At 44.1% G+C, this 25,008-nt stretch overlaps 1 protein-coding gene across 2 annotated transcripts in view; it reads right to left on the bottom strand.

Annotated features, from left to right (window-relative positions):
- LEKR1 (leucine, glutamate and lysine rich 1) overlaps window positions 1-25,008 on the bottom strand; it is a 267,560-nt gene that overhangs the window by 6,323 nt on the left and 236,229 nt on the right. For both annotated transcript variants that reach the window (XM_063916122.1, XM_063916123.1), the window contains 2 exons: window positions 17,940-18,033; window positions 3,504-3,668 (listed from right to left, as the gene is read on the bottom strand). In XM_063916122.1, the coding sequence (XP_063772192.1) occupies window positions 3,504-3,668; window positions 17,940-18,033 (259 nt within the window). The remainder of the gene's footprint in view (window positions 1-3,503; window positions 3,669-17,939; window positions 18,034-25,008) is intronic.

Raw genomic sequence — 25,008 nt, 5'->3', positions numbered from 1 at the left:
ACAGTCAGCTTATTCAAGAACATTGGGGTTGATATAGCAAACAAGTCTTTTACAAGTCTCCCAAAAACCTCATTAAAATAAAGGCTGAAGAATGGCAAAACCTGTAACCCAAAGTATCCCAAACTCCGCCATTAAAGTCCAGCTTTTAAGGACATCCATACTCGAGCACAGGTGACTAAATACGGACTTAAACATGGACAACCAATTTTTTTTATATAGTATTGTGAGATGCCTACAAGTTGGTAGGTTCATAGCAGATGTGATCAAGTTGGTTAGTCCACACGTTGATTCCAAACCAGAGTAGGTTTTATTGAAGATAACAGGATATAGGTGATAGAACATAAACAGCAGTCATTATGATAAGGTATCCAGAACTCCTGGACTATATACTGTACAGCTGTACATCACTGTTATGCTCCAAAAACACAATGACAGGCTTGGGAATATGCAGACCCTTTATAGAGCCAAGTAAACAACATGCACCTGCAATCAAATCAGCATGGCCTTTAAGTCTGGTGACTCAGACACATTATATTGTGGCTGATAAGTCATGCACAATAACACTCAGTTAAGAAAGAGCTTGTAGCATTTAGCCATTTAACTACATGTCAACAGTATCAAACGATGTTTGGTTAATGATCTTAGACCATAGTTAGGCTACATGTGACCCGCTAGGTATAGTAGTCCCAGTATTCTTTGCCATCTTTTACATATCTTTAGTAGACATTTTTGCAAAAAGGATAGTGTAAAACCTGCACGGGTACATTTCCAAAGATCCCATAGCCACACAGTTAGGAAGGCCAATCCCGGGATCGGGATTGGCGGGATCCTGGCCCAAAAACACTGGGATTTGAATCCCGGGATTGGTGCTTCCAATTCTGGGAGTCATGGGATTACATTGTGCATACGCAGATCCCTGCCTCCCTTCCCCCGGCAGCCTCTCTTCCCGGGCAGCGCTGAGCACCCGACTCAGATGCTGCCTTCTGAAGCATGGCAGCATTGCCTCCATTTCCCCGGCAGCCTCTCTCCCCGGGCAGCGCTGAGCACCTGTTTCAGACGCTGCCTTCTGAAGCGTGGCAGGATCGCCTCCCTCCCCCCGGCAGCGCTGAGCACTCGGCTCAGACGCTGCCTTCTGAAGCGTGGCAGCATCGCCTCCCTCCCCCCGGCAGCTCTAAGCACTCGGCTCAGATGCTGCCTTCTGAAGCCAGGCAGTAAGGGACCTTGGGGACCCCTCTACTCATTAGTGATGTTATTTTTTATTTGATTTTTACTTGAAACCCCTCTGACCCCTCCCCCACATACATAAATTGAAGGAGGACAGTTCAATCCTGGGATCTCGGGAATCCGGGGATTGAGAATTTTTCAATCCCGACACCCGGGATTGAAAAAACGGCCCGGGATTGGCCTCCTACACACAGTACCAGAAATGTACATGCATAAACACCAATAATCACTGTAAGCGATGACTGTAGCCCAGCACCTCTTATAATGTCTTATAATGTCGGAGAGGAGACTGCTATCTCCACAGAACTGTGCAGACCACACGCAAACCTTTCTCTACAATTGTTAATAACTGGAGTTTATCTTAATAATACTACAGGAAGAAATAAACCAGATGTCAGTAGCTATTTTTTAATCATAATATTATCATAATTATACTTGATTTTATGAATACCATCTTTAAAGGGTCAACCTTGGAATAATAGACTTTATATCATTGTTTGATTTCTCATCCACAGTGGTCTGACCTACTGTATCATCTGTGCAGACCAGAACTGTATGCATGCTGACTGGTGTTTGCAATCTGTTTGCATCAGATGGCAATGAGGAAGTGGGCAGCTCCGGCGTCTGTGTTACCCATGTTTTCACTGGCATATATTCAGCATTTTATGCGCTTTTTACTGTTTTATGCTTCAGAACTTGGCTGACGCTTAGTGTATGTGCCATATAGCCATCAATCTGGCAGCAATTACTCTACTGTCCAGAGATACTTTCTTGTCATGATTCATTTACATTTATGAGAATATAGGATTCAAGAAAGGATTAGGTAGGAACAGTTCACTTAGAAAAGGTGTTTGCTCCATCACTGCTCATGAGTTGTTACTCCAGCTTTTTAATAACCAGTTTGTATCTTATCACCTTCTAAAGCTAATTTCTATATTTCACAATTTTACAGCAAAATAGCATAAGGCAGAGGAGGGTAAATAAATAATACATATTACGATTTAGCGTATTATGGAGCTTTTTCAGGTTGGATCGCAACGCGCGATCCAACCGCAAAAGAACACAATGATGATGTGGGCGCGTGCGCAGGGCCCGTTCTGTGCATGCGCTCGCTGTAAATGCAAATGCCTCTCCCTGTCAATCAGGCAGAGACGTTCGCCGGGCGGCAATGCTTCGTTTGCTAGGCAGAGATGGCAGGGGCGGCGTCAGGACAACTGAGGCATGGTGGGGGAAATGGGTGGCGTGGCGTGGGTATGATCTAAAAAGCAGAATTTGCAATCCTTACTGAATAGGGTCCTATATAAATATTATACCTAAGTTAAGGCCATTACTCATCTTAAGATTTCACAGATATGCCCAAGGAAGTTCTTACAATGAGATGCGAGACCTGCCCAAGCACACCCTTATGTCCCACCCAAATGTCAAGTAGTCTACCACATTCCTCACCCAGAGGGAGATGTATCAAGACTTGGAGAGATATAAAGTAGAGATGTGGCCCAAAGCAGCCAATCAGTTACTAAATGTCATTTCAAAGACCTTACAGGATAAATGACAGACTCAGATTGGTTGATTTGGCAACATATCCACTTTATCTCCCTCAGTGGTTGATACATGCGAGTCAGGGAAAGGGGGACTGGCAAAGGAATAAGGTAGGTAAAGGGAGGTGGTAAAAATAAGGACGCAGATGTAGAGGGAGGAGAAAAGCAATATACAGTAGGGATATAATAAACACGATGACTGGCAGGTAAAGTGGCATCATCCTATATATTTCTGAGTATGAGAAGCACATCACAGGAGAAAGCTGCAGAGAATGTCACAGCAGAGGCGGTGAGTTAGGTCACAGTAATGGCAATGAGTTTTAACAAGTTTAGAAATGAATAGATCATGCATGGATACAAGTTTGTTACAAACAAATCTTAGATTCTAGAGTACACGGAAAAAAAGGCAGTTGAGAGATATGGATAAGGTTGGAGGTGTTTTAAGTACCAGGTGTTTTGGGGTGGAAAGAGGAGTGTGAACAGACTGGATGAGATGTCGCCAACATCCATTAGAAGGAACAGAGCAAAATAAAAAAGCCGCTAGGATGATTTGTGTGCACAATGTTTGCTCCATGTGTTGGTCACTGCATGAGGTGGATCCAGGAAGTTCATGGATGCAATGTGTACCAAATACAATGCATCCATAGTGGCATATGCAACAAAGTAGCATTAACCTTACAGAAATGCTATGAAACACTAATGTTTTTTTTATGTCACCAGAGTCTTAACAGAGCAACAAACCTTTTCTTCAAGTTTCTTATTCTTATTTTGAAATATAATTAAAATTTCTTTATGTTTTTGTCTTTCAATGTCCACCTCCATGATTGTTTCTTCGCGAAACCTCCGCTCCGTGTCCTCAAGCTTCTGTAAGTATTTTTGGCATTGACTCTCTAATTCATTCTGCATCTTTTGAAAAAAAAAAAAAAAGTAAATCCTGAAAACAAAGCTGACAAGACACCAATACGGAATTTAAAGTGAATAGCTGACAAATTAACAAGGTCACCACAAATTGAGATTTCCAAAAGGGAAGAAGACAGGACAGCTAGAAGACAAAGGGGGTAATTCGCTCGCTAGCTGTTTTTAGCAGCCGTGCAAACGCATAGTTGCCGGCCACAGGGGAGTGTATTTTAGCTTTGCAAGTGTGCGATCGCATTTGCAGCCGAGCTGTGCAAAAACATTTTGTGCAGTTTTTGAGTAGCTCTGAACTTACTCAGCCTTTGGGGTTCACTTTGGCATACTGAAGATCACCCAGCCTTTGCGATCACTTTAGCCTGTCCGGAACCAGAATTGACGTCAGACACCCGCCCTGCAAACGCTTGGACATGCCTGCGTTTTTCCAAACACTCCCAGAAAATGGTCAGTTGACTCCCATAAACACCTTCTTCCTGTCAATTTCTTTGCGATCGTCCGTGCGAATGGATTCTTTGTAAATCCCATCGCACAGCAACGATCCACTTTTTGCCCATGCGACACGCCTGCGCATTGCGGTGTATACGCATGCGCAGTTCTGACCTGATCGCAGCGTAGCGAAAAAACCTAGCGTACGATCAGGTCGGAATGACCCCCAAATAAGGCAAATATAATATAACAAATTCACATCATAGTTAATTTCTAGCATATAAATAGTGCACTCTCACCCTTGGACTTCCATGCATAAATAAACTATCTGTTAAAGGTATACTCTATATAATTTCTGATAAAACACATGTAAACATCTCAGACCACATTGCAATGCATACAGTAGTTCCTGAAAGTTTGTGAACCCTTCAGAATTTTCTAGATTTCTGCTGACATTTGGCCTAAAAGTACCTCAGATTTTCACACAAGTCCTAAAAGTAGACGAAGCGATCCAAGTCAAACACGAGACAAAAAAATTAGATGTGCTAATAGAGGAAAATGATTCAATATCACATATCTGTGAGTGGCAAAAGTATGTGAACCTTTAGGCTTAGCAAATATTTTGAAGGTGAAATTAGAGTCAGGTATTTTCAATCTATGGGATGACTATCAGGTGTGAGTGGTATTTTAAAAAAAAAACAGGGATCTATCAAAGTCTGATGTTCACAACACGTTTGTGGAAGCAGTGCCAGATTAAGGTCCACATGGGCCTGGAGCTGAAATTTACAAAGGGCCTATTATATGGGCCACCGAGGGTGTGACTAGTGATGTGGTGGGGGCAAGACCAGTAGCACCCATTACTATACTCACAGCAGCACCCATTACTATAATCACAAAGCTGCACCTGTTACTCATATGGTGGCCAATCCTGGGATCGGCAGTATCCTGGGATTTTGGCCTAAAATTGGTCAGGATTGAATCCTGGGATTAGAGTTTCCAATCCCGGTATTCTGGCCGATGCTTTTTTTTTTTAATGCCGGGCAGCGTCTGAGCCAGTTCAGCACACGGCTGAAATGCTGCCCGGCTCCCCCTGCCTCCGGCAGTGCGGCTGTGTGCACTGCGCAGCGTGACATGGTGTTAGAGGTCACGTTGCGCAGCACAGCACAAACCTCGCCGCTGGCCTGGAATGCGCAAACCCACCTCCTGCCACCCATACTCACTTCCTGCCGGAGCCGCCGCCTGCTGCCCGCACCTGCCGATAGCACAGCCGCCTGCCGCACGGACCTGCCAACAGCACCGCCGACATCCCGACCTGAGGAGGGTGAGTATTTCTTTTCTTTTTTTTTTCAACCCTAGTTAGTCCCAGGTATTTGGACTATCAGCATTATATAAACCATATAAACTGTAAATAATATCGTGTTTTTAATTGTTATGCTTTATAACCTAATAAATTGGAGTATACCAGAATTTAAAAGTAAACTGCATATGTGACATTATTTGTTTAGGAGTGAACGCTGAGAGTTATATACGCTAAGCGGGATCCGGTCTGAAGGTTGACACTGTCTAGGTCGACAATGTTTAGGTCGACCACTATAGGTCGACAGTCACTAGGTCGACATGGATGGAAGGTCGACAAGGTTTCTAGGTCAACATTTGCTAGGTCGACAGGTCTAAAGGTCGACATGAGTTTTTCACATTTTTTTCTTTTTTTGAATTTTTTAATACTTAACGATCCACGTGGACTACGATTGGAACGGTAATCTGTGCCGAGCGAAGCGAAGGCACCATGCCCGAAGCATGGCGAGCTAATTGGGGTTCCCAGTCACTCTACGAAGAAAACGACACCCCCAAAAAAATTAAACCTCATGTCGACCTTTAGACCTGTCGACCTAGCACATGTCGACCTAGAAAACCTGTCGACCTTCCATCCACGTCGACCTAGTGACTGTCGACCTATAGTGGTCGACCTAAACATTGTCGACCTAGATACTGTCGATTTGATGAACCACACCCGTAGCAGCTGAGGAGGGAAGGGGTTGCTACTCATATAACAAATAGGTTTTAACGCAGCCCTCCCAAACATAGCATATACACACAGACCCCCATCATATAAAGTACACACACCCACACATAGTACACACTACACACACACAAAGTACACCCCCCCACATATACACACATAAGGTACACACAAACACACACACACCATCACATATACACAAACACACACAGTACACACTATATACACACCCACCCACCACCACCACCACCACCACACACACGGTACACACTATACACACTATACACACCCACCCACCACCACATATACACACACGCATTCAGTACACACACCACACAAACTGTATACACACATTAATCAAGAAGCCATCATTACACTTGCCAGGCTACCTGCAGCAGCAGCTCCCCGTGCAGTCTGGGGGCGGAGCTTGGGCCTGTGAGTGAGAGAGGGAGGGGCAGCCAGCACACTGCCTGCACGGCTCCGTGACAGGTGAGGGTGCTGGAGCCGGAGGAGGGGGCATGAGAGAGAGGAGGCCACTGACAGTATGTGACAGGAAAAAGTTTTTTTCCTGTCAATGCTGTTAATTTGTTGTGGGCCTATTTTCAATGGGGGGCCTGGAGATGCAGCTCCATCCGCCCCATTGTTAATCCGGCTCTGTGTGGAAGTATATCATGCCACAAACAAAGGAGATTTCTGAGGACCTCAGAAGAAGAGTTGTTGATGCTAATCAGGCTGGAAAAGGTTACAAAATCATCTCTAAAGAGTTTGGACTCAACCAATCAATGGAGGATATTCCAGGCCATTATTACCCTCCACAGGAGTGGTCAACCAACAAAGATCACACCAAGAGCAAGGCGTTTAATAGTTTGCAAGGTCACAAAGAAATCCTAAGTAACCTCTAAGCAACTGAAGGCCTTTCTCACATTAGCTAATGTTAATGTTTCATGAGTCCACCATCAGGAAGACACTAAACAACAATGATGTGCAAGGCAGGATTGCAAGGAGAAAGCCGCTGCTCTCCAAAAAGAACATTGCTGCCCATCTGCAGTTTGCTAAAGATCACCTGGACAAGCCAGAAGGCTACTGGAACAATGTTTTGTGGACAGATGAGTCAAAAATAGAGGATTAATAGACTATTTGGATTAAATGAGAAGTGTTATGTTTGGAGAAAGAAAAAACACTGCATTCCATCATAGAAACCTCATGCCATATGTGAAACACGGTGGTGGATGGTTTGGGCCTGTTTTGCTGCATCTGGCTCAGGATGATTTGCCATCATTGATGGGACAATGAATTCTGAATTATACTAAAAGATTCTAAAGGAAAATATCAGGGCATCTGTCCATGAGCTGCATGTCAAGAGAATGTGGGTCATGCAGCAAGACAACCACCCAAGGCACACAAGTCATTCAACCAAAGAATGGTTAAAGAAGTATAAATTGAAAGTTTTGGAATGGCCAAGTCAATGTCCAGACCTTAATCCAATTGAAATGTTGTGGATGGACCTGAAGCGAGCAGTTCATAGGAAGAAACCCGCCAACATAACTGAGTTGAAGCTATTTTGTACGGAGGAACAGGGAAATATTCCTCCAAGCCGATATTCAGAAGTAATCAACAATTACCAGAAACGTTTACATGCAGTTATTGCTGCACAAGGGGGTCATAACAGATACTGACAGATATGTGATATTGGATCATTTTCCTCAATAAAAAAAGTATGTCTATTTTTTATTTATTTTTTGTCTCATTTGTTTGATTTGGTTCTCTTTATCTACTTTTAGGACTTGTGTGAAAATCTGAGGTAGTTTTAGACCAAATTTCAGCAGAAATCTAGAAAATTCTGAAGGCTCACAAACTTTCATGCACCACTGTACCTACCAATAGTAATTTCAATGTGTGAGTTACTATGAAGAGACTTACAGGAATAAAGAAATACTGGAAATTCCAATTCAGCTTGTATCAGGTTCATGTATCCTGTTTGTACCAATAATTACACACTACATATGCCCCAACAACGTATGTGTAATAAACATTATACAAAATGAATAAAACATAACATTTATTGTTCTTGAAGAGAGTGCTTAAAAGTACTTGACATTACGAAGTCCAAATTATGTGACACTATACTGAATACATACTTATGCTGTCACTATTATTTGATTAGAAGTGTATTCTATAAGATATAGGAATTGTTTTAATAAAATGTGTTTTTAAGTCAGTCCTTTGTGCACAGTGAATAAAGCTTTGATGTTTCATCCACTGCAGTATCATAAGTGCTATACATTTTTTGGTATAGTTGTTAGGTAAAATAAGGGGATAAACACCTCATTGTATGCTTTGCCTAAACCTCTTAATATATCTGGTGTGTGACATAGTCCACATGTAGGACTAGCGTCTGACTGCTGATTTAGTTGGCACAAGGAATGGCAGTGTCCTTGCAGGTCATTGGTCTCCATGTAATGTGCTTTAGGAAATGGAACACAGAGTACAACAGTGCTTGCAGCCTTCCTCTCTGTCTTAGCTGTTTCACACACTGAATGTTCTTTCACATTTCTTGCTTGTTCACCCCATGTACAAGAACAGACCACACATAAGAAATATGTCTAAGGCATGGGTCTTCAACCTGTGGCCCTCCAGCTGTTGGGGAACTACACACCCAGCATGCCCTGACAGTTTTAGCATGCCTTAATAGCAAAACTGGTAGGGCATACTGGGATGAGTAGTTCCACAGCAGCTGGAGAGCCGCAGGTTGAAGACCCATGGTCTAAGGGCCTGATACAGAGTTGTATGCAATGCAGATTATCAGACGACTGTGCATGTTGCACCGCACATGCATACCTCTCAACTGTACCGATTTCAGAGGGACAGTCCCGCTAATTGGACACTGTGCCGCTGTCCCTCCCGCGGGTCGCAGTGACCCGCGGGCGGGGGGGCAGTTGGGAGAGGTGGTGATCACCACTGCTCTGCAAAGCAGCCTATGATCACACTGAATAGATGCCGCACGGCATCTATCAGCACAAGGAGGGGTGCCAGTAGCTGTCCACCAGCTCATGGAGCGCTGGATACGCCCCCAAAATGATGAAAATGGGGGTCGTCACGCCCCCAAAATGACGAAACCGGGGGTCGCGGCAATAGGCCCCACCCCTCTACTCGAAGCTCTGCCCCTTTTTGGGCACGGCATGTCCCTATTCCAAAGGGAGGTATGCACATGTGCCGCAATTGTGTAGTGAGGATTTATCCACAAAGTGATTGGCAGGCAGGGACCATTTGTGGGCGGAAATGGAGGTGTGATTATTCAAATGCAGACGTGTTGCTGCTGCTGTTGGGTATTTTTCAGCCTACGATTTTGATCCTGTACGCAGTTACAGCTTCTCACGTCCATGTGGCACAACCATAGGGTACTCAGAACTCCAATATAATGGAATAATTTGTGATGGAAACTGCACATTTTCTATGCAGACGCTGAGATTTGCAAGGCTGCCGGTGGGAGAATACATTTCCAGACGGCTGCTGCATTAGCATATTTTCTCTCAGTACAAATTTGCATACATCTCTGAATCAGGTCTTGATTGGAGATCAGTGGCGGATCTTGCCACGGGCAAGCAGGACTTTTGCCCTGGGCGCTGCCTTCCGGAGGGCGCCGCACCATGGCAAGATCCGCCAATGTGCAGTGTGCCCTCCAGCAGTGCCCCCCCCCCCCCCCCCCCCAGCTGTGAGAAGGGAACCAGACGCTACGTGTCTAGTTTCCCTTCCTGACGCTGGTCCCCCCCGCTGTGAAGGGAATCAGACGCTAAGCGTCTAGTTTCCCTTCATGGAGAGGACCTTTGCTGTGCGGTGCGCAATGACGTAATTGCACACCGCACAGCATTGTGGCACAGACGCTAGGGGTAATAATTGACCTCTAGTGCCTATGCTGTGCTATGGGAGAGACGTCATGACTGACGTCTCTCCCATAGATCCGAGGAGAAGAGCGGCGCCGGCGGAGGTCTGTAGGTCTGGAATCAGGGGCGGGGTATAGTAAGTATACTTTTTTTCTCTCTCCTTTCAGCGGTGCTACAAATGGGGGCGTGGCTGACCAAGCCCCCATATTAAGCCACACCCCTAACTTTTGCCCGGGGCGCCACAAGGGCAAGAACCGGCCCTGTTGGAGATGTACATAAACCAGATGGTTTACATACATTCTGATGGTGGGGCACCTGTATATGCGTAGAACCTGTATAGAACAGAACCTGCATGGTCGCACACAGTACCCCCTAAACTGCAGCCTGATTTGACGGGCTGTGACCGTTTGGGGACGGATGGTGTTGGGAAGCATTCCAAAAAACAGGGTGTGTCGCCCCCATTTCCTAGGAGTGGCAACGCCAGGCTCTGAGTCGTCCGATGCCGACTTCCTGGCCCCAGCAGCGTGAACAGCCAAGCCTGAGAGTTCCTCAGATGGCCAATGTTCACGCAAGTGATCTGATACTGCATCTCCGCACATAGCAGCGGATCACACAAGCCTGCAGTATACATCCCAAATTTAAATCCCTCTGGATCAGGACAGTCACGCGAGACCCAAAAGAGGGGCGTGGCATTGGATGGGCGTGGCCACAATCAAGCGGGCGTGGTCTCGCTCCGAGAACCCGTTTTCCTGCGTTTTGGGGGTAGCCCCATGCTCCCCTCCCAGTACTGAATGGATGCCGTGCACGTGCGCACGGCATCTTTTCAGAGATCACTCGCTGCTTTGTTGAGCAGAGCAGCGGGTGATCAAAGGCTCCCCCAACTGCTCCCTCCCCCCGCGGGACACTATGACCCGTGGGAGGGCCAGCAGGACTGTCCAGCTGGATTCGGGACAGTTGAGAGGTATGCTGCAGGAGGTATCTAGTTACTCAGGACACCTCCTGCTGCTTTGCATATCTTTTGCTGTGCAATCTGCGTCCATCTCTAAACCAGGCCCTAAGTCAGTTTTTATTGGTACTAAATGTTATTTTAAAAGGAGTAAAGCAAAAATATAAAACAGGTGTTTCATTTGTTCTAAGAGTGCAGCTGGTGGTTGTGTGAGTATATCAGTAACGTTCTGAAGGGTGATTAGAGATGGTAACTTGCTATGTAATCTGCATATCACAAAAAACAGGTTCATGCTTAGAGCACTGAGTAAACAGCATGCGTTCTATGGTGGTCATTCCGAGTTGATCGCAGACAGCAACTTTTTGCTGCTGGTACTTCAAGAATCTCATCTCATCCCAGTCTTCAAACCCCCTGCGCTTCTTTGCCACTGTCAACTCCCTCCTTTGCCCACCCCTACCTCTTTGCCACTCCTTACTGTCTGCTTTTGACTTTGACACTTATTTCACATATAAGATTGACTCCATACGTCAGGACATCACATCCCACCAGACCATCATCAACCAGCCACCTCTTATCCCTTACAACACCTCCCCATCCCTCTCACCAACCCTAACATCTTTCTCCCATGTATCTGGTGAGGAAGTCATGGCCCTCATCCATTCACTCCACCCCAATAAACTGCCTTCACAAAACTCTGCAATGACCTCCATGCTGCCAAATCTAAGGGCTACTACTCTCTGCTTATTCTTCTTGATCTCTCTGCTGCTTTTGACTCTGTGGACCACCCTCTCCTTCTGCAAAACCTTTACTCCCTTGGTCTGTGTAATACTGCCCTCACCTGGCTGTCTTCCTACCTCTCTGACCGTTCATTCTCTGTGTCCTCTCATAACTACCCCCCCCCCCCCCCCCCCCCCACTTCCACTAACTGTAAATGTCCCCCAAGGTTCTGTTCTTGGTACTCTCCTTTTCTCTTTCCATACATCCACTTTAGGTGAACTCAGTTCTTTTGACTTCCAATATCATCTCTAAGCTGATGATACTCAAATCTACCTTCCTCCCCTGACCTGTGCCCTGCTCTCCACACTTGTATCTCCAAATGTCTCTCTGCTATCTCTATTTGGATGTCGCAGCACTTTCTTAAATTTAACATGTATGTCAAAGACTGAGCTGATCATCTACCCTCCCTCCCGCCCTCCCGCACAACCTCCACTCCCACAATTTAATTATCATTATTTAATGATGGCACAACTATCTTCTCTAGCCCACACGTGTGCTGTCATGGAGTAATTTTAACGCCTCCTTCTCCTTCAAACCACACATTCAGCACTTCTCACAAACCTGCCATTTTCATCTCAAAAATATTTCCAGGATCAGACCCTTTCTCACTTATACCATTATCCACTCACTGGTCATTTCCAGACCCGACTACTGTAATCTCCTCCTAACTGGCATCCCTGGCAAATGCCTCCCTCCACTCCAATCTTCATTGCCAAATGCACTGTGTTCACCTCCCTTCTCCTACAAGCCCTTGACTGGCTCCCCTTCCCTTTCAGAATCCAATTCAAGCTTCTCACACTCACTTACAAAGCCCTCACCCACTCCACTTCCATTTACATCTCTGACTTTATCGCTCTGTACACTCCCACCTGTCCTCTTCCCTCCGCTAATGCATGCCGCCTTTCCTGCCTGATTACTTCCTCCCACCTTCAAGATTTCTCACGTGCTGCTCCGTTTCTCTGGAATTCTCTACCTCTGTCCCTCAGACTCTCCTCCTCTCTACAAAACTTCAAACGGGCTCTGAAGCCCCCTTCTTCACCAAACCCAGCCTAATCTCATCCTAACCCTCCATTCCTCGCTTACTGACTACCACTATCTGTGTCAACCCTGTCTGTCTGCCCTTCCCCTTTAGAATGTAAGCTCTCACAAGCAGGGCTTTCAACCCTTCATGTGCTTATCCTTCTTTTACTTACACCTTTGACGGCACCAAACCCTGTGGTTTTCTGCCACCCTAAATCTTATGTGTCATCTCCCACTGTAGCTATGTTTATTTACCCTGTACTTGTCCTATTACTGAACCGGGTAATTATAAACCAGTAAGTCTTACATCTATAGTCAGGAAAGTACTGGAAGGTATTTTGAGGGATAGAATACAGGAGTTCATTGAAGCCAATAAAGTTATTAATAGGAACCAACATGAATTTGTGAAGGATAGATCATGTCCAACTATCTTAATAGGCTTTTATGAAACCGTTATTGGAAACCTAGATCAGGGTAAAGAGGTAGATGTAATCTTTTTAGACTTTGCTAAAGCTTTCTATACAGTACCTCACATGAGATTTATCTACAAATTAAGAGAACTTAGGATATGGAGCACAATATGTACTTGGGTTAGAAACTGGTTGGATAAAAGGGAGCAGCGAGTGGTGGTAAATGGAACTTTGTCGAAATGGGCTGAAGTTCTCAGTGGTGTGCCACAAGGGTCTGTACTTGGACCACTACTGTTTAACATTTTCATAAATGATCTAGAAGTAGGTCTAGAGAGCATACTAATGGTCAGAAATGTGATCACAATAGGATGCGCTTAAACACAGTGTGCAGCCAGACTGTAATACCCTATTAGAAGGGTTCCCCGTCACCTTCACCAAACACCAAACAACAAATACAAAGAAGGGAAAACTTATCTGGCGCTACTGATAGGTTAAAGATCCATACGGGTGATCCTTCAGTACATGTCAGCTATGAGGACTTGTATCCACCCAAAAGTAAAGCAAAGTTGCATATAGTGAAGTACAGTTTTTAATTCTCGTCTTAGGTTAATAACAATTAAAACAGGTTACATATAAAAGCTCCACACACAACTACATAAATTAAATGAAAGTCTTAATGACTGTGATTGAATGAATTACCAGAAGCAAAGAACTGACAAATCAGTTCAATATCAGCATGTGTGTAGTGGGTCCCGGGCTCCCATAGATATTATGCCACCGCTGAATCAGCTTGCCTGGATTTCACCTCGTCACTGTCACCTCGACCATCAAGTATCGATGTCCCCGCATCCAACGCGTTTCCACCTCTCAAACTGAGGTCTTTTTCAAGGAAATTCCGGGCTGTGTGTGTGGAGAAAAGCCCTTAGGTATTTAAGAACAGTCCTATCCAATCCCCATCTTTCAATTCCAGCTGATAATCATGTAGCAATCTACTACAACTCCCACAATTCATTTTGCTAAACTGATGCATGTTCCCATAGTGACGTGACATTACTTCCGGTCCGTCATTAAACCCATATGTCCACTAATCGTATTTAGTATAACAGGTTGCCAAATGTATTATATGCATCACAAACATTATTATGTGTTCCACATATCGGAAATACATGACTATGTCAAGGCGGACGATCCATTTCTCCCTCAAAGTCATTTAATTTATGTAGTTGTGTGTGGAGCTTTTATATGTAACCTGTTTTAATTGTTATTAACCTAAGACGAGAATTAAAAACTGTACTTCACTATATGCAACTTTGCTTTACTTTTGGGTGGATACAAGTCCTCATAGCTGACATGTACTGAAGGATCACCCGTATGGATCTTTAACCTATCAGTAGCGCCAGATAAGTTTTCCCTTCTTTGTATTTGTTGTCTAGAGAGCATACTGTCAATTTTTGCAGACAATACCAAACTGTGTAGGGTTATAAATTCGGAGGAGGATGCTGAGTCTTTTCACAATGACTTACTTAAACCCGAAGCATGGGCAGCAAAATGGAGAATGAGGTTCAATATAGACAAATGTAAGGTAATGCACTTTGGTAGCAAGAACAAATATACTACCTATATATTAAATGGGGAAAAACTAGGGGATTCTGTACTGGAAAAACTATTTAGGTGTTCACATAGATAACAAACTTAGCAGTAGTACCCAAAGTTGGAATGCAGCAAATAAGGAAAACAAGGTATTAGCAGACATAAAGCGGGGAATTGATGCAATGGATGAGAGTGTTATACTCCCATTATATAAATCCCTAGTGAGGCCACATCTCGAATACTGTGCACAATTATGGGCACCATACTACAAGAAAGATATCCTGGAACTAGAAAACGTTTAGAGATGGGCAACCAAATTGATTAAGAGGATGGAGACGCTAGAATATGAGGAAACGCTTGCTAGGCTTGGCATGTTTACACTGGAAAAAAGGAGATTAAGAGGGGACATGATTAACATTTACAGATATATAACGGGACAATACACAGAGCTAGCGGGGGATTTGTTTTTGGTAAGATCAACACAAAAGACATGCGGACACCAGCTCGGGCTAGAGGAAAGGAGATTTAGCACACAGAGATGTAATGGTTTCTTCACAGTATGGACAACACGTATTTGGAATTCCTTGCCTGAGAGAGTAGTAAGGGCGGGCTCGGTCATTACTTTTAAGAATGGGCTAGATAAATTCCTAATTTATAAGGATATACAGGATTATGGTGGGTAAATCATACACTATAGTAATACTAAAAAACAAACAAAAGTGGAATAGACATAACGGCTAAACATTCACCACAGTTAAAATTAGTTTTTAAAATATTACAGTGTAGGAGATCACTAACAGTTTGAACTCAATGGACAATTGTCTTTTTTCAACCTCAGAAACTATGTAACTATGTTGTCTTCACTGTAAGTCAGTATTTTGGTGTTTTGATCATTTTGTTTATGTACTCTGTAATTGGGCGCTGCAGAAACCTTGTGGTGCCATATAAATAAAGGATAATAATGATGATAATAATAATAATAATAATAATAATAATGATAATAATAATAATAATAAATGTAAGTCTGGGTATTTGCCATTTCTACATTGCTCTGCAAACCTAGATGGTATTTTAGGAAAAAGGGCTATACAGGTTGAGTATCCCATATCCAAATATTCCGAAATACGGAATATTCAGAAATACTGACTTTTTTGAGTGAGAGTGAGATAGTGAAACCTTTGTTTTTTGATGGCTCAATGTACACAAACTTTGTTTAATACACAAAGTTATTAATAATATTGTATTAAATGACCTTCAGGCTGTGTATATAAGGTGTATATGAAACATAAATGAAATGTGTGAATGTACACACACTTTGTTTAATGCACAAAGTTATAAAAAATATTGGCTAAAATTACCTACAGGCTGTGTGTATAAGGTGTATATGAAACATAAATGCATTCTGTGCTTAGATTTAGGTCCCATCATCATAAGATCTCATTATGGTATCTAATTATTCCAAAATACGGAAAAATCCGATATCAAAAATACCTCTGGTCCCAAGCATTTTGGATAAGGGATACTCAACCTGTACTAGGATCACCTACCCTACAGCTAATCCTTCCCTGCTAGTCTTCTGCTCCTCTACAACTGGCCCCATCTATGTGTTTAGGCAGAAGTCCAGGTACGTTTGCACATACCGAGGAGCATGGTGGGTCCGATGCTAATGTTGCACTGAGCTTTGAAAGTTTTGTGCATTGTAAATTACTTCCACTATACACATACTTAAGAGCATATTGTTAGCAGAAGGGCCTGGGTGGATTATAATGCATTATCATGTATTTAATCATGCATATAACTAAGATTTCGACAGTTTGTTTTCAAAATAGGATTCCGTTTTTATTAACATTTTGTACTGGCATAATCATATTTACCTACCCTCCCACAAGCTGTCAGATTTTTCGGGTAGTTCCCCCGCACCATGGCCAGATGTCCCATATCCAGCACACTTCCTAGTGAAGCGGTCAGGATGAGGAAATTATACCGAGAATTGCGATGTTGTATGAAAGGGTCATGGCTAAATGATGCTATATCGCATCCTTTAACCCAACCCCCTCCCAGCAGACCCAAGAGTCATGACATTTTGCAGACACACAGGCGTGTTCGGCTCACAGGGCGGCCCGCGTGATATGGTGGGCAGCCGTCTGCTTTCTGCCTCTGCCCTGCGTAGGCAGAGGGCTACCCTAAACATGCAAAAGCATCGCCACCATGCAAAGGCATTGCATGTTTGCTGATGGGGGGGGGGGGGGGGGGTATGCGGGGCGGACTTGTCCTGTGTTGGGCGTCCCCCCGCATGTCAGTGTAATAGATCGTAGATGTGCGATTTTTCGCACATCTACAATCCATGCTGAATTAGGCCCCTAATACTCTACAGATATTAGTCTCTGGCTAATACTCTGGAAGCTGAATATATTAGTCTCTGGCTAATACTCTGGAAGCTGAATATTAAATTCACCTCTAAACAAAATAATAAATGTATAGAATTATAAATGCACTGATAGGCACTAGGGGCCTGATGTGGAGTCATACACACAAAGCCACATGTAAAAATAGCAATATGTTGAGGTGTACTCATGGTAAAATGCATCCAGTTCTGCATCAATGGCATATGCAGATACACCTAAATAAAACCAAGTCATAAGCACAAGAATAGTTTTCAATATTTGTTTTGCAGCAAAAAACTAGTTCTCGATTTGGTTTAAAACAGACAAACAAAAGACCTTTAATAAATGATATATACTGTATTAGTATTCCTCATCGTGTACAAATGAAAGTAGAGAATAGGAAACAATTACTTGAAATTCCACCCGTGCAATGATACAATATATACACTATCAATGCAGAAAGCACTTATCAGCTTTCAAGGTGAGTTTGCAATCATCCAATCAGAAGCGCTGGTGCCCTTAAACCTCATTAGTGTGTATTTGTATCGCTTTTAGTAGTATGAACGTCACAATTGCTTCTTGATTGTCAATGGCCTTTTGATTTGCTGCTTTCTCATCATAAAAAAGGTTCTGTGTATTTGTCTATCAGACAAAACCTTGGTGATTTGAGGGAAGTGTTTTATAGTGTAGACGGAATTGCCAGTTAATCAGGGCAGGCTGGGACATGTGAAAGCTGAAAGAGATACCTAGTTAGGTATACTGCCTGTTCTGTACCCACATTAACATGCACTTGTAAATGTATGGATGTTACCTTTGTCTCCCAGCTGTCTTCACTCAACATTCTCTGTTTGATGGTTTCCTGTAGCTTCTCAATTCTGTTTTGATATGAAACAATTTGCAGTTCTCTGAAAGAAAGAACAGGTTATGTTGTGGTAATTCAGCTGTACTACTGAACATGCGCAATACAGGAAGAAACATGTGCTGCACATTAATGCTTACATGCACTCTGCTCTTGCTAGCAGCATACCATAGCAAGTCCCATTTCTCTCACAGGAATGGACAGAGCTGGAATAAGGCTTTGGGGGTCTTGGGGCATTTAAGACTGGGGTGGCCCTTAAGAGCTCCATTTGGGACACCGGGATAGAGTCCTTGCTTGAGTACAAGTCTTCAGCAGGTACATGAAAAGGGGGTGGGTCACGCATGATGCCCCCTTTTCATTTCACACAGCTGTGAACATCGGTTCCCCAGCTGATGGGCTGTCCTCTGCCTCATGCACACAGCAGGTGAGAGCATTCCTCCCTACCTTTCCTACCTGTGGGACACTGCAGCCGACGGGTGAAACTGTACCTGAAAAGCAGGACAATTCCGCCAAAATCAGGCTGGTTGGAGAGAATACATACATACATACATACATAGTCATACACACAGATACATACATAAGGTTAGTCACACACATACACAGTCACATGTACACATACAGTCACAAACATATACACATCGTGCGCACCTTTTACACACTGAACATTTTCTTGTGTACTTTCCTTTCATGAGCTTGAACGGGATCAGGAGGTTGTGAACAATATCACGCATGCATCATGCATGATCCTGTTCACCGGATCTGACTTTTACAGAAGCTGTTTATCGGCTTCAAACACTCCAACGCTCCTGCATACACACTGTCCAATTATCAGGTGATAAGAAAATGATCTCTTTTTTGGCCCTATAATTGGACAGTGGATACCCAACATAACATTACTATTTTTAATAATTGTGAACAATTTACCGATTAGAAAACCTTACTTCTATAATTATTTCTGAAAGGCTGCAGGATGCCAGTTCTAAAAAATAGTCTCTAATTATGTAGCAACACCTACAAATATACAAAGTAATAATATATTGCCAACACCCTTTTGTAAACCAGTTTAACTGAAGTAATGTGGAAAGCTGGAGAGAAAGAATACTAAAAAAAGGAACATTAAAATCTGCAGAACCATGGAGATCAATTATATTGGGTTGTTAGGAATACCATAAAGCACATACAGTGCTGGATTATCCTAGAGCATAAAACAACTGCAATTTAAACCCATTTACAGTGCATCCGGAAAGTATTCACAGTGATCCATTCTTTCCACATTTTGTTATGTTACAGCCTTATTCCAAACTGGAATAAATTCATTTTTCCCCTCAAAATTCTAAACACCCCATAATGACAACGTGAAAAATAGTGTTTTTGAGATTTTTGCAAATTTATTCAAAATAAAAAACTAAGAAATCACATGTACACAAGTATTCACAGCCTTTGCTCAATACTTTGTTGATGCACCTTAGAAGCAATTACAGCCTCAAGTCTTTTTGAATATGATGCCACAAGCTTGGCACACCTATATTTGGGCAGTTTCGCCCATTCCTCTTTGCAGCACCTCTCAAGCTCCATCAGGTTGGGTGGGAAGCGTCGGTGCACAGCCATTTTCAGATCTCTCCAGAGATGTTCAATCGGATTCAAGTCTCAAGGATATTCACAGAGTTGCCCTGAAGTCACTCCTTTGATATCTTGGCTGTGTGCTTAGGGTCGTTGTCCTGCTGAAAGAAGATCCGTCGCCCCAGGCTAAGGTCAAGAGTGCTCTGGAGCAGGTTTTCATCCAGGATGTCTCATCTTTCCCTCTATCCGAGTAGTTTCCCAGTTCCTGCCACTGAAAAACATCCCCACAGCATGATGCTGCCACCACCATGCTTCACTGTAGGGATGGCATTGGCCTGGTGATGAGCGGTGCCTGGTTTCCTCAAACATGACGCCTTGCATTCACGCCAAAGAGTTAAATATTTGTCTCATCAGACCAGAGAATTTTGTTTCTCATGATCTGAGAGTCCTTCAGGTACATTTTTGCAAACTCCAGGTGGGCTGCCATGTGCTTTTTACTAAGGATTGGCTTCCATCTGGCCACTCTACCATACAGGCCTGCTTGGTGGATTGCTGCAAAGATGGTTGTCCTTCTGGAAGGTTCTCCTCTCTCCACAGAGGAATGCTGTAGCTCTGACAGAGTGACCATTGGGTTCTTAGTCGCCTACCTGACTAGGGCCCTTCTACCCCGTTCGCTCAGCTTAGATGGCCGGCCAGCTCTAGGAAGAGTCCTGGTGGTTCCGAACTTCTTCCATTTACGGATGATGGAGGCCACTGTGCTCATTGGGACCTTCAAAGCAGCAGATATTTTTCTGTACCCTTTCCCAGATTTGTGCCTCTAGACAATCCTGTCTCGGATGTCTACAGACAATTCATTTGACTTCAAGTTTGGTTTGTGCTCAGACATGCACTGTCAAGTGTGGGACCTTTTATAGACAGGAGTGTGCCTTTCCAAATTATGTCCAATCATCTGAATTTACCACAGGTGGACTCCAATTAAGCTGCAGGATGATCAGTGGAAACAGGATGAACCTGAGCTCAATTTCGAGCTTCATGGCAAAGGCTGTGAATACTTATGTACATGTGATTTCTTAGTTTTTTATTTTTCATAAATTGGCAAAACTTTTTTCATGTTGTCATTATGGGTTATTATATGTAGAATTTTGAGGGAAAAAATGAATTTATTCCATTGTGGAATAAGGCTGTAACATAACAAAATGTGGAAAAACTGAAGCGCTGTGAATACTTTCCGGATGCACTGTAAATAAAGGCTACAGTTATACTGCCACAGTGCACTGAAGACATTACTTCTGGAGTGATTGACACAATGTATAGATGTACATGATTGAGTCACATTATTATGACCACCTGCTAATAGCCCGATACACCTTCACCACAGCAGCACGTGAACAGTTCACAAACGGCGCTGTTTCAGAAATACTGCCACCCATGGTCCAAAAGCTGATAATCATCCCTTTTTGGAACCCTTGTACCCATGATCACAATGAGTGATATGTGTGCAGATAGCCTATCGCACACCTTATATACCCACCAAGCCAGCGCACGTGATGTACTTCATGGGGTATACACTGACGACGTCAAATGTAGAAGGTGGTCATAATAATGTGACCGCATAGTAATACATACGGTAGTGGTTAGAAAATGAATGAGTTGTCAAATAGAGGATGGACTAAGTAGCAGCAATGACATGTTTTCTAGGGTTGCACAGTCCATGATGGATGCTGTGCATTGTGATGTTTGAATGAAGGTCTTAGTAAGAATACACAAAGTCAGGAATGTGTCTGCAGGGTGTCAAAGTATAAGTACATTTTCAAGGACTGCTGGTACAGGAAAAGCTGCCCCTAGCTGACAGTGGGCATGCTATATCTGTAACACGGACAGGAAGGTAGAACAGGCTGTCTACTTGTCACAGATGCTGCTGACAGCAAACACTAGAAACCAGTTTATATGTGAAGTTCAAAAGAAGATAAACAATAATGACAATCAGCTGAACATATGCTACTTGGGAGAATGAAGCGTCATAAACATCATTTTCTTAAGTAGAGACTCCCTTTAAAAAAGTACATTAAATATTTTTTAGTAGTCATTTAGAGCACAATAAAATGCTATTAAACATGTTTCTACTACAAGGCACAGCAATCTATAACCATAACCAGAACACTCCATCTATAATGTTCTGAATGTTGATAATCTGAATGTTGTCATGTACGTTAGGTTGACATAAAAATTCTCAAATGTCGACGTGTTCATAATGTTGACATTTGGCATGTCGACATCAGAATGTTGACATGCCATTTTTTTGCTTTCAGCTGTGATCATGTACGTCGAGAGACATGGTGCCAGCGACGCTACTGCTGCATGTAGTCTGTGTGACCAAAGACTCACTTGAGGAGACAATGGGGTATACCACAAGAGTGACCCCACTTAACCTCGCGGTCTACCGCAGACCGCAAAGTTCCCACCATTGGATATAATGTAGCGCCTCTGCGCTACATTGTATCCACAGTGCGCCGCCTGACTGACAGTTCGCGCTCCCTGATTGGCTGAAGGGACCCTCTTTGACAGCAGTCACGGGGGGTCCCGCCAGTCGGGGAAAGGGGTTCCATGTGTAAACATGGGACCCCTTTCAGTGCGTGGACCGGGTTTTTTTATTTTTTATTTTGCCAAGTACGTGGATTATAACTTTTAAGAAGAGGACCGATCTACCCCGGATTCTTTGTAAGTATAATTTTATTTACAGGTACCCCTGGATTCTACTGGACAACGGGACCGAGTGCTTCGTGTCAACATAGGTAAGTATGTATGTATGTAAGTGTGCATGTATGTTGATTAAACTTTTACTTACACGGTGTCTGTGTGTTGTTTTTATTTGGGTATTTTTTTGTAGTAGAACTACAGGTACCAGCCCCCCCCGCATGCTGGTACTTGTGGTTCTCCAAGTACCAGCTTGCGAGGGAGGCTTGCTGGGACTTGTAGTTCTGCTACAAAAATAAGAATTTACTCACCGGTAATTCTATTTCTCGTAGTCCGTAGTGGATGCTGGGAACTCCGTAAGGACCATGGGGAATAGCGGGCTCCGAAGGACGCTGGGCACTCTAGAAAGATTTCAGACTACCTGGTGTGCACTGGCTCCTCCCATTATGACCCTCCTCCAAGCCTCAGTTAGGATACTGTGCCCGGACGAGCGTACACAATAAGGAAGGATTTTGAATCCCGGGTAAGACTCATACCAGCCACACTAATCACACCGTACAACTCGTGATATGAAACCCAGTTAACAGTATGAAACAACTGAGCCTCTCAACAGATGGCTCAACAATAACCCGATTTAGTTAACAATAACTATGTACAAGTATTGCAGATAAACCGCACTTGGGATGGGCGCCCAGCATCCACTACGGACTACGAGAAATAGAATTACCGGTGAGTAAATTCTTATTTTCTCTGACGTCCTAGTGGATGCTGGGAACTCCGTAAGGACCATGGGGATTATACCAAAGCTCCCAAACGGGCGGGAGAGTGCGGATGACTCTGCAACACCGAATGAGAGAACTCCAGGTCCTCCTCAGCCAGGGTATCAAATTTATAGAATTTTGCAAACGTGTTTGCCCCTGACCAAGTAGCAGCTCGGCAAAGTTGTAAAGCCGAGACCCCTCGGGCAGCCGCCCAAGATGAGCCCACCTTCCTTGTGGAATGGGCATTGACAGATTTTGGCTGTGGCAGGCCTGCCACAGAATGTGCAAGTTGAATTGTACTACAAATCCAACGAGCAATAGTCTGCTTAGAAGCAGGAGCACCCAGCTTGTTGGGTGCATATAGGATAAACAGCGAGTCAGATTTTCTGACTCCAGCCGTCCTGGAAACATATATTTTCAGGGCCCTGACCACGTCTAACAACTTGGAGTCCTCCAAGTCCCTAGTGGCCGCAGGCACCACAATAGGCTGGTTCAAATGAAACGCTGACACCACCTTAGGGAGAAACTGGGGACGAGTCCTCAATTCTGCCCTATCCATATGGAAAATCAGATAAGGGCTTTTATAAGACAAAGCCGCCAATTCTGATACTCGCCTGGCAGAAGCCAAGGCCAATAACATGACCACCTTCCACATGAGATATTTCAGATCCACGGTTTTTAGTGGTTCAAACCAATGTGATTTTAAGAAACTCAACACCACGTTGAGATCCCAAGGTGCCACAGGAGGCACATATGGGGGCTGAATATGCAGCACTCCCTTTACAAATGTCTGAACTTCAGGTACTGAAGCTAGTTCTTTCTGAAAGAAAATCGATAGAGCCGAGATCTGTACCTTAATGGAACCCAGTTTTAGGCCCATATTCACTCCTGCTTGCAGGAAATGCAGAAATCGACCTACTTGAAATTCCTCAGTTGGGGCCTTTTCGGCCTCACACCATGCAACATATTTCCGCCATATGCGGTGATAATGATTTGCTGTAACCTCTTTCCTGGCTTTAATAAGCGTAGGAATGACTTCCTCCGGAATGCCCTTTTCTTTCAGGATCCGGCGTTCAACCGCCATGCCGTCAAACGCAGCCGCGGTAAGTCTTGGAACAGACAGGGCCCCTGCTGTAGCAGGTCTTGTCTTAGCGGCAGAGGCCACGGGTCCTCTGAGATCATCTCTTGAAGTTCCGGGTACCATGTTCTTCTTGGCCAATCCGGAACCACGAGAATTGTGTTTACTCCTCGCTTTTTTATTATTCTCAATACCTTTGGTATGAGAGGCAGCGGAGGGAACACATAAACTGACTGGTATACCCACGGTGTCACCAGAGCGTCCACAGCTATCGCTTGAGGGTCTCTTGACCTGGCGCTATACCTCTCTAGTTTTTTGTTTAGGCGGGACGCCATCATGTCCACCTGTGGACGACCCCACTGATGTACAATCATTTGGAAGACTTCTGGATGAAGTCCCCACTCTCCCGGGTGGAGGTCGTGTCTGCTGAGGAAGTCTGCTTCCCAGTTGTCCACTCCCGGAATGAACACTGCTGACAGTGCTAGTACATGATTTTCCGCCCATCGGAGAATTCTTGTGGCTTCTGTCATTGCCATCCTGCTTCTTGTGCCGCCCTGTCGATTCACATGGGCGACTGCCGTGATGTTGTCTGACTGGATCAGCACCGGCTGGTGTAGGAGCAGGGATTTTGCTTGACTTAGGGCATTCTAGATGGCCCTCCGTTCCAGAATATTTATGTGAAGGGAAGTCTCCTGACTTGGCATAGTCCTTGGAAGTTTCTTCCCTTTGTGACTGCCCCCCAGCCTCGCAGGCTGGCATCCGTGGTCACCAGGACCCAGTCCTGAATGCCGAATCTGCGACCCTCCAGAAGATGAGCACTCTGCAGCCACCACAGAAGAGACACCCTGGTTCTTGCAGACAGGGTTATCAAGCGATGCATCTGAAGATGCGATCCGGACCACTTGTCCAACAGGTCCCACTGAAAGAT

This window comes from Pseudophryne corroboree, chromosome 4 (assembly GCF_028390025.1).
Source record: "Pseudophryne corroboree isolate aPseCor3 chromosome 4, aPseCor3.hap2, whole genome shotgun sequence".
Classification (NCBI taxonomy): Eukaryota; Metazoa; Chordata; class Amphibia; order Anura; family Myobatrachidae; genus Pseudophryne; species Pseudophryne corroboree.
Note: the sequence above shows the minus strand (reverse complement) of the source record. Positions and strands in the feature narration are given on the sequence as shown.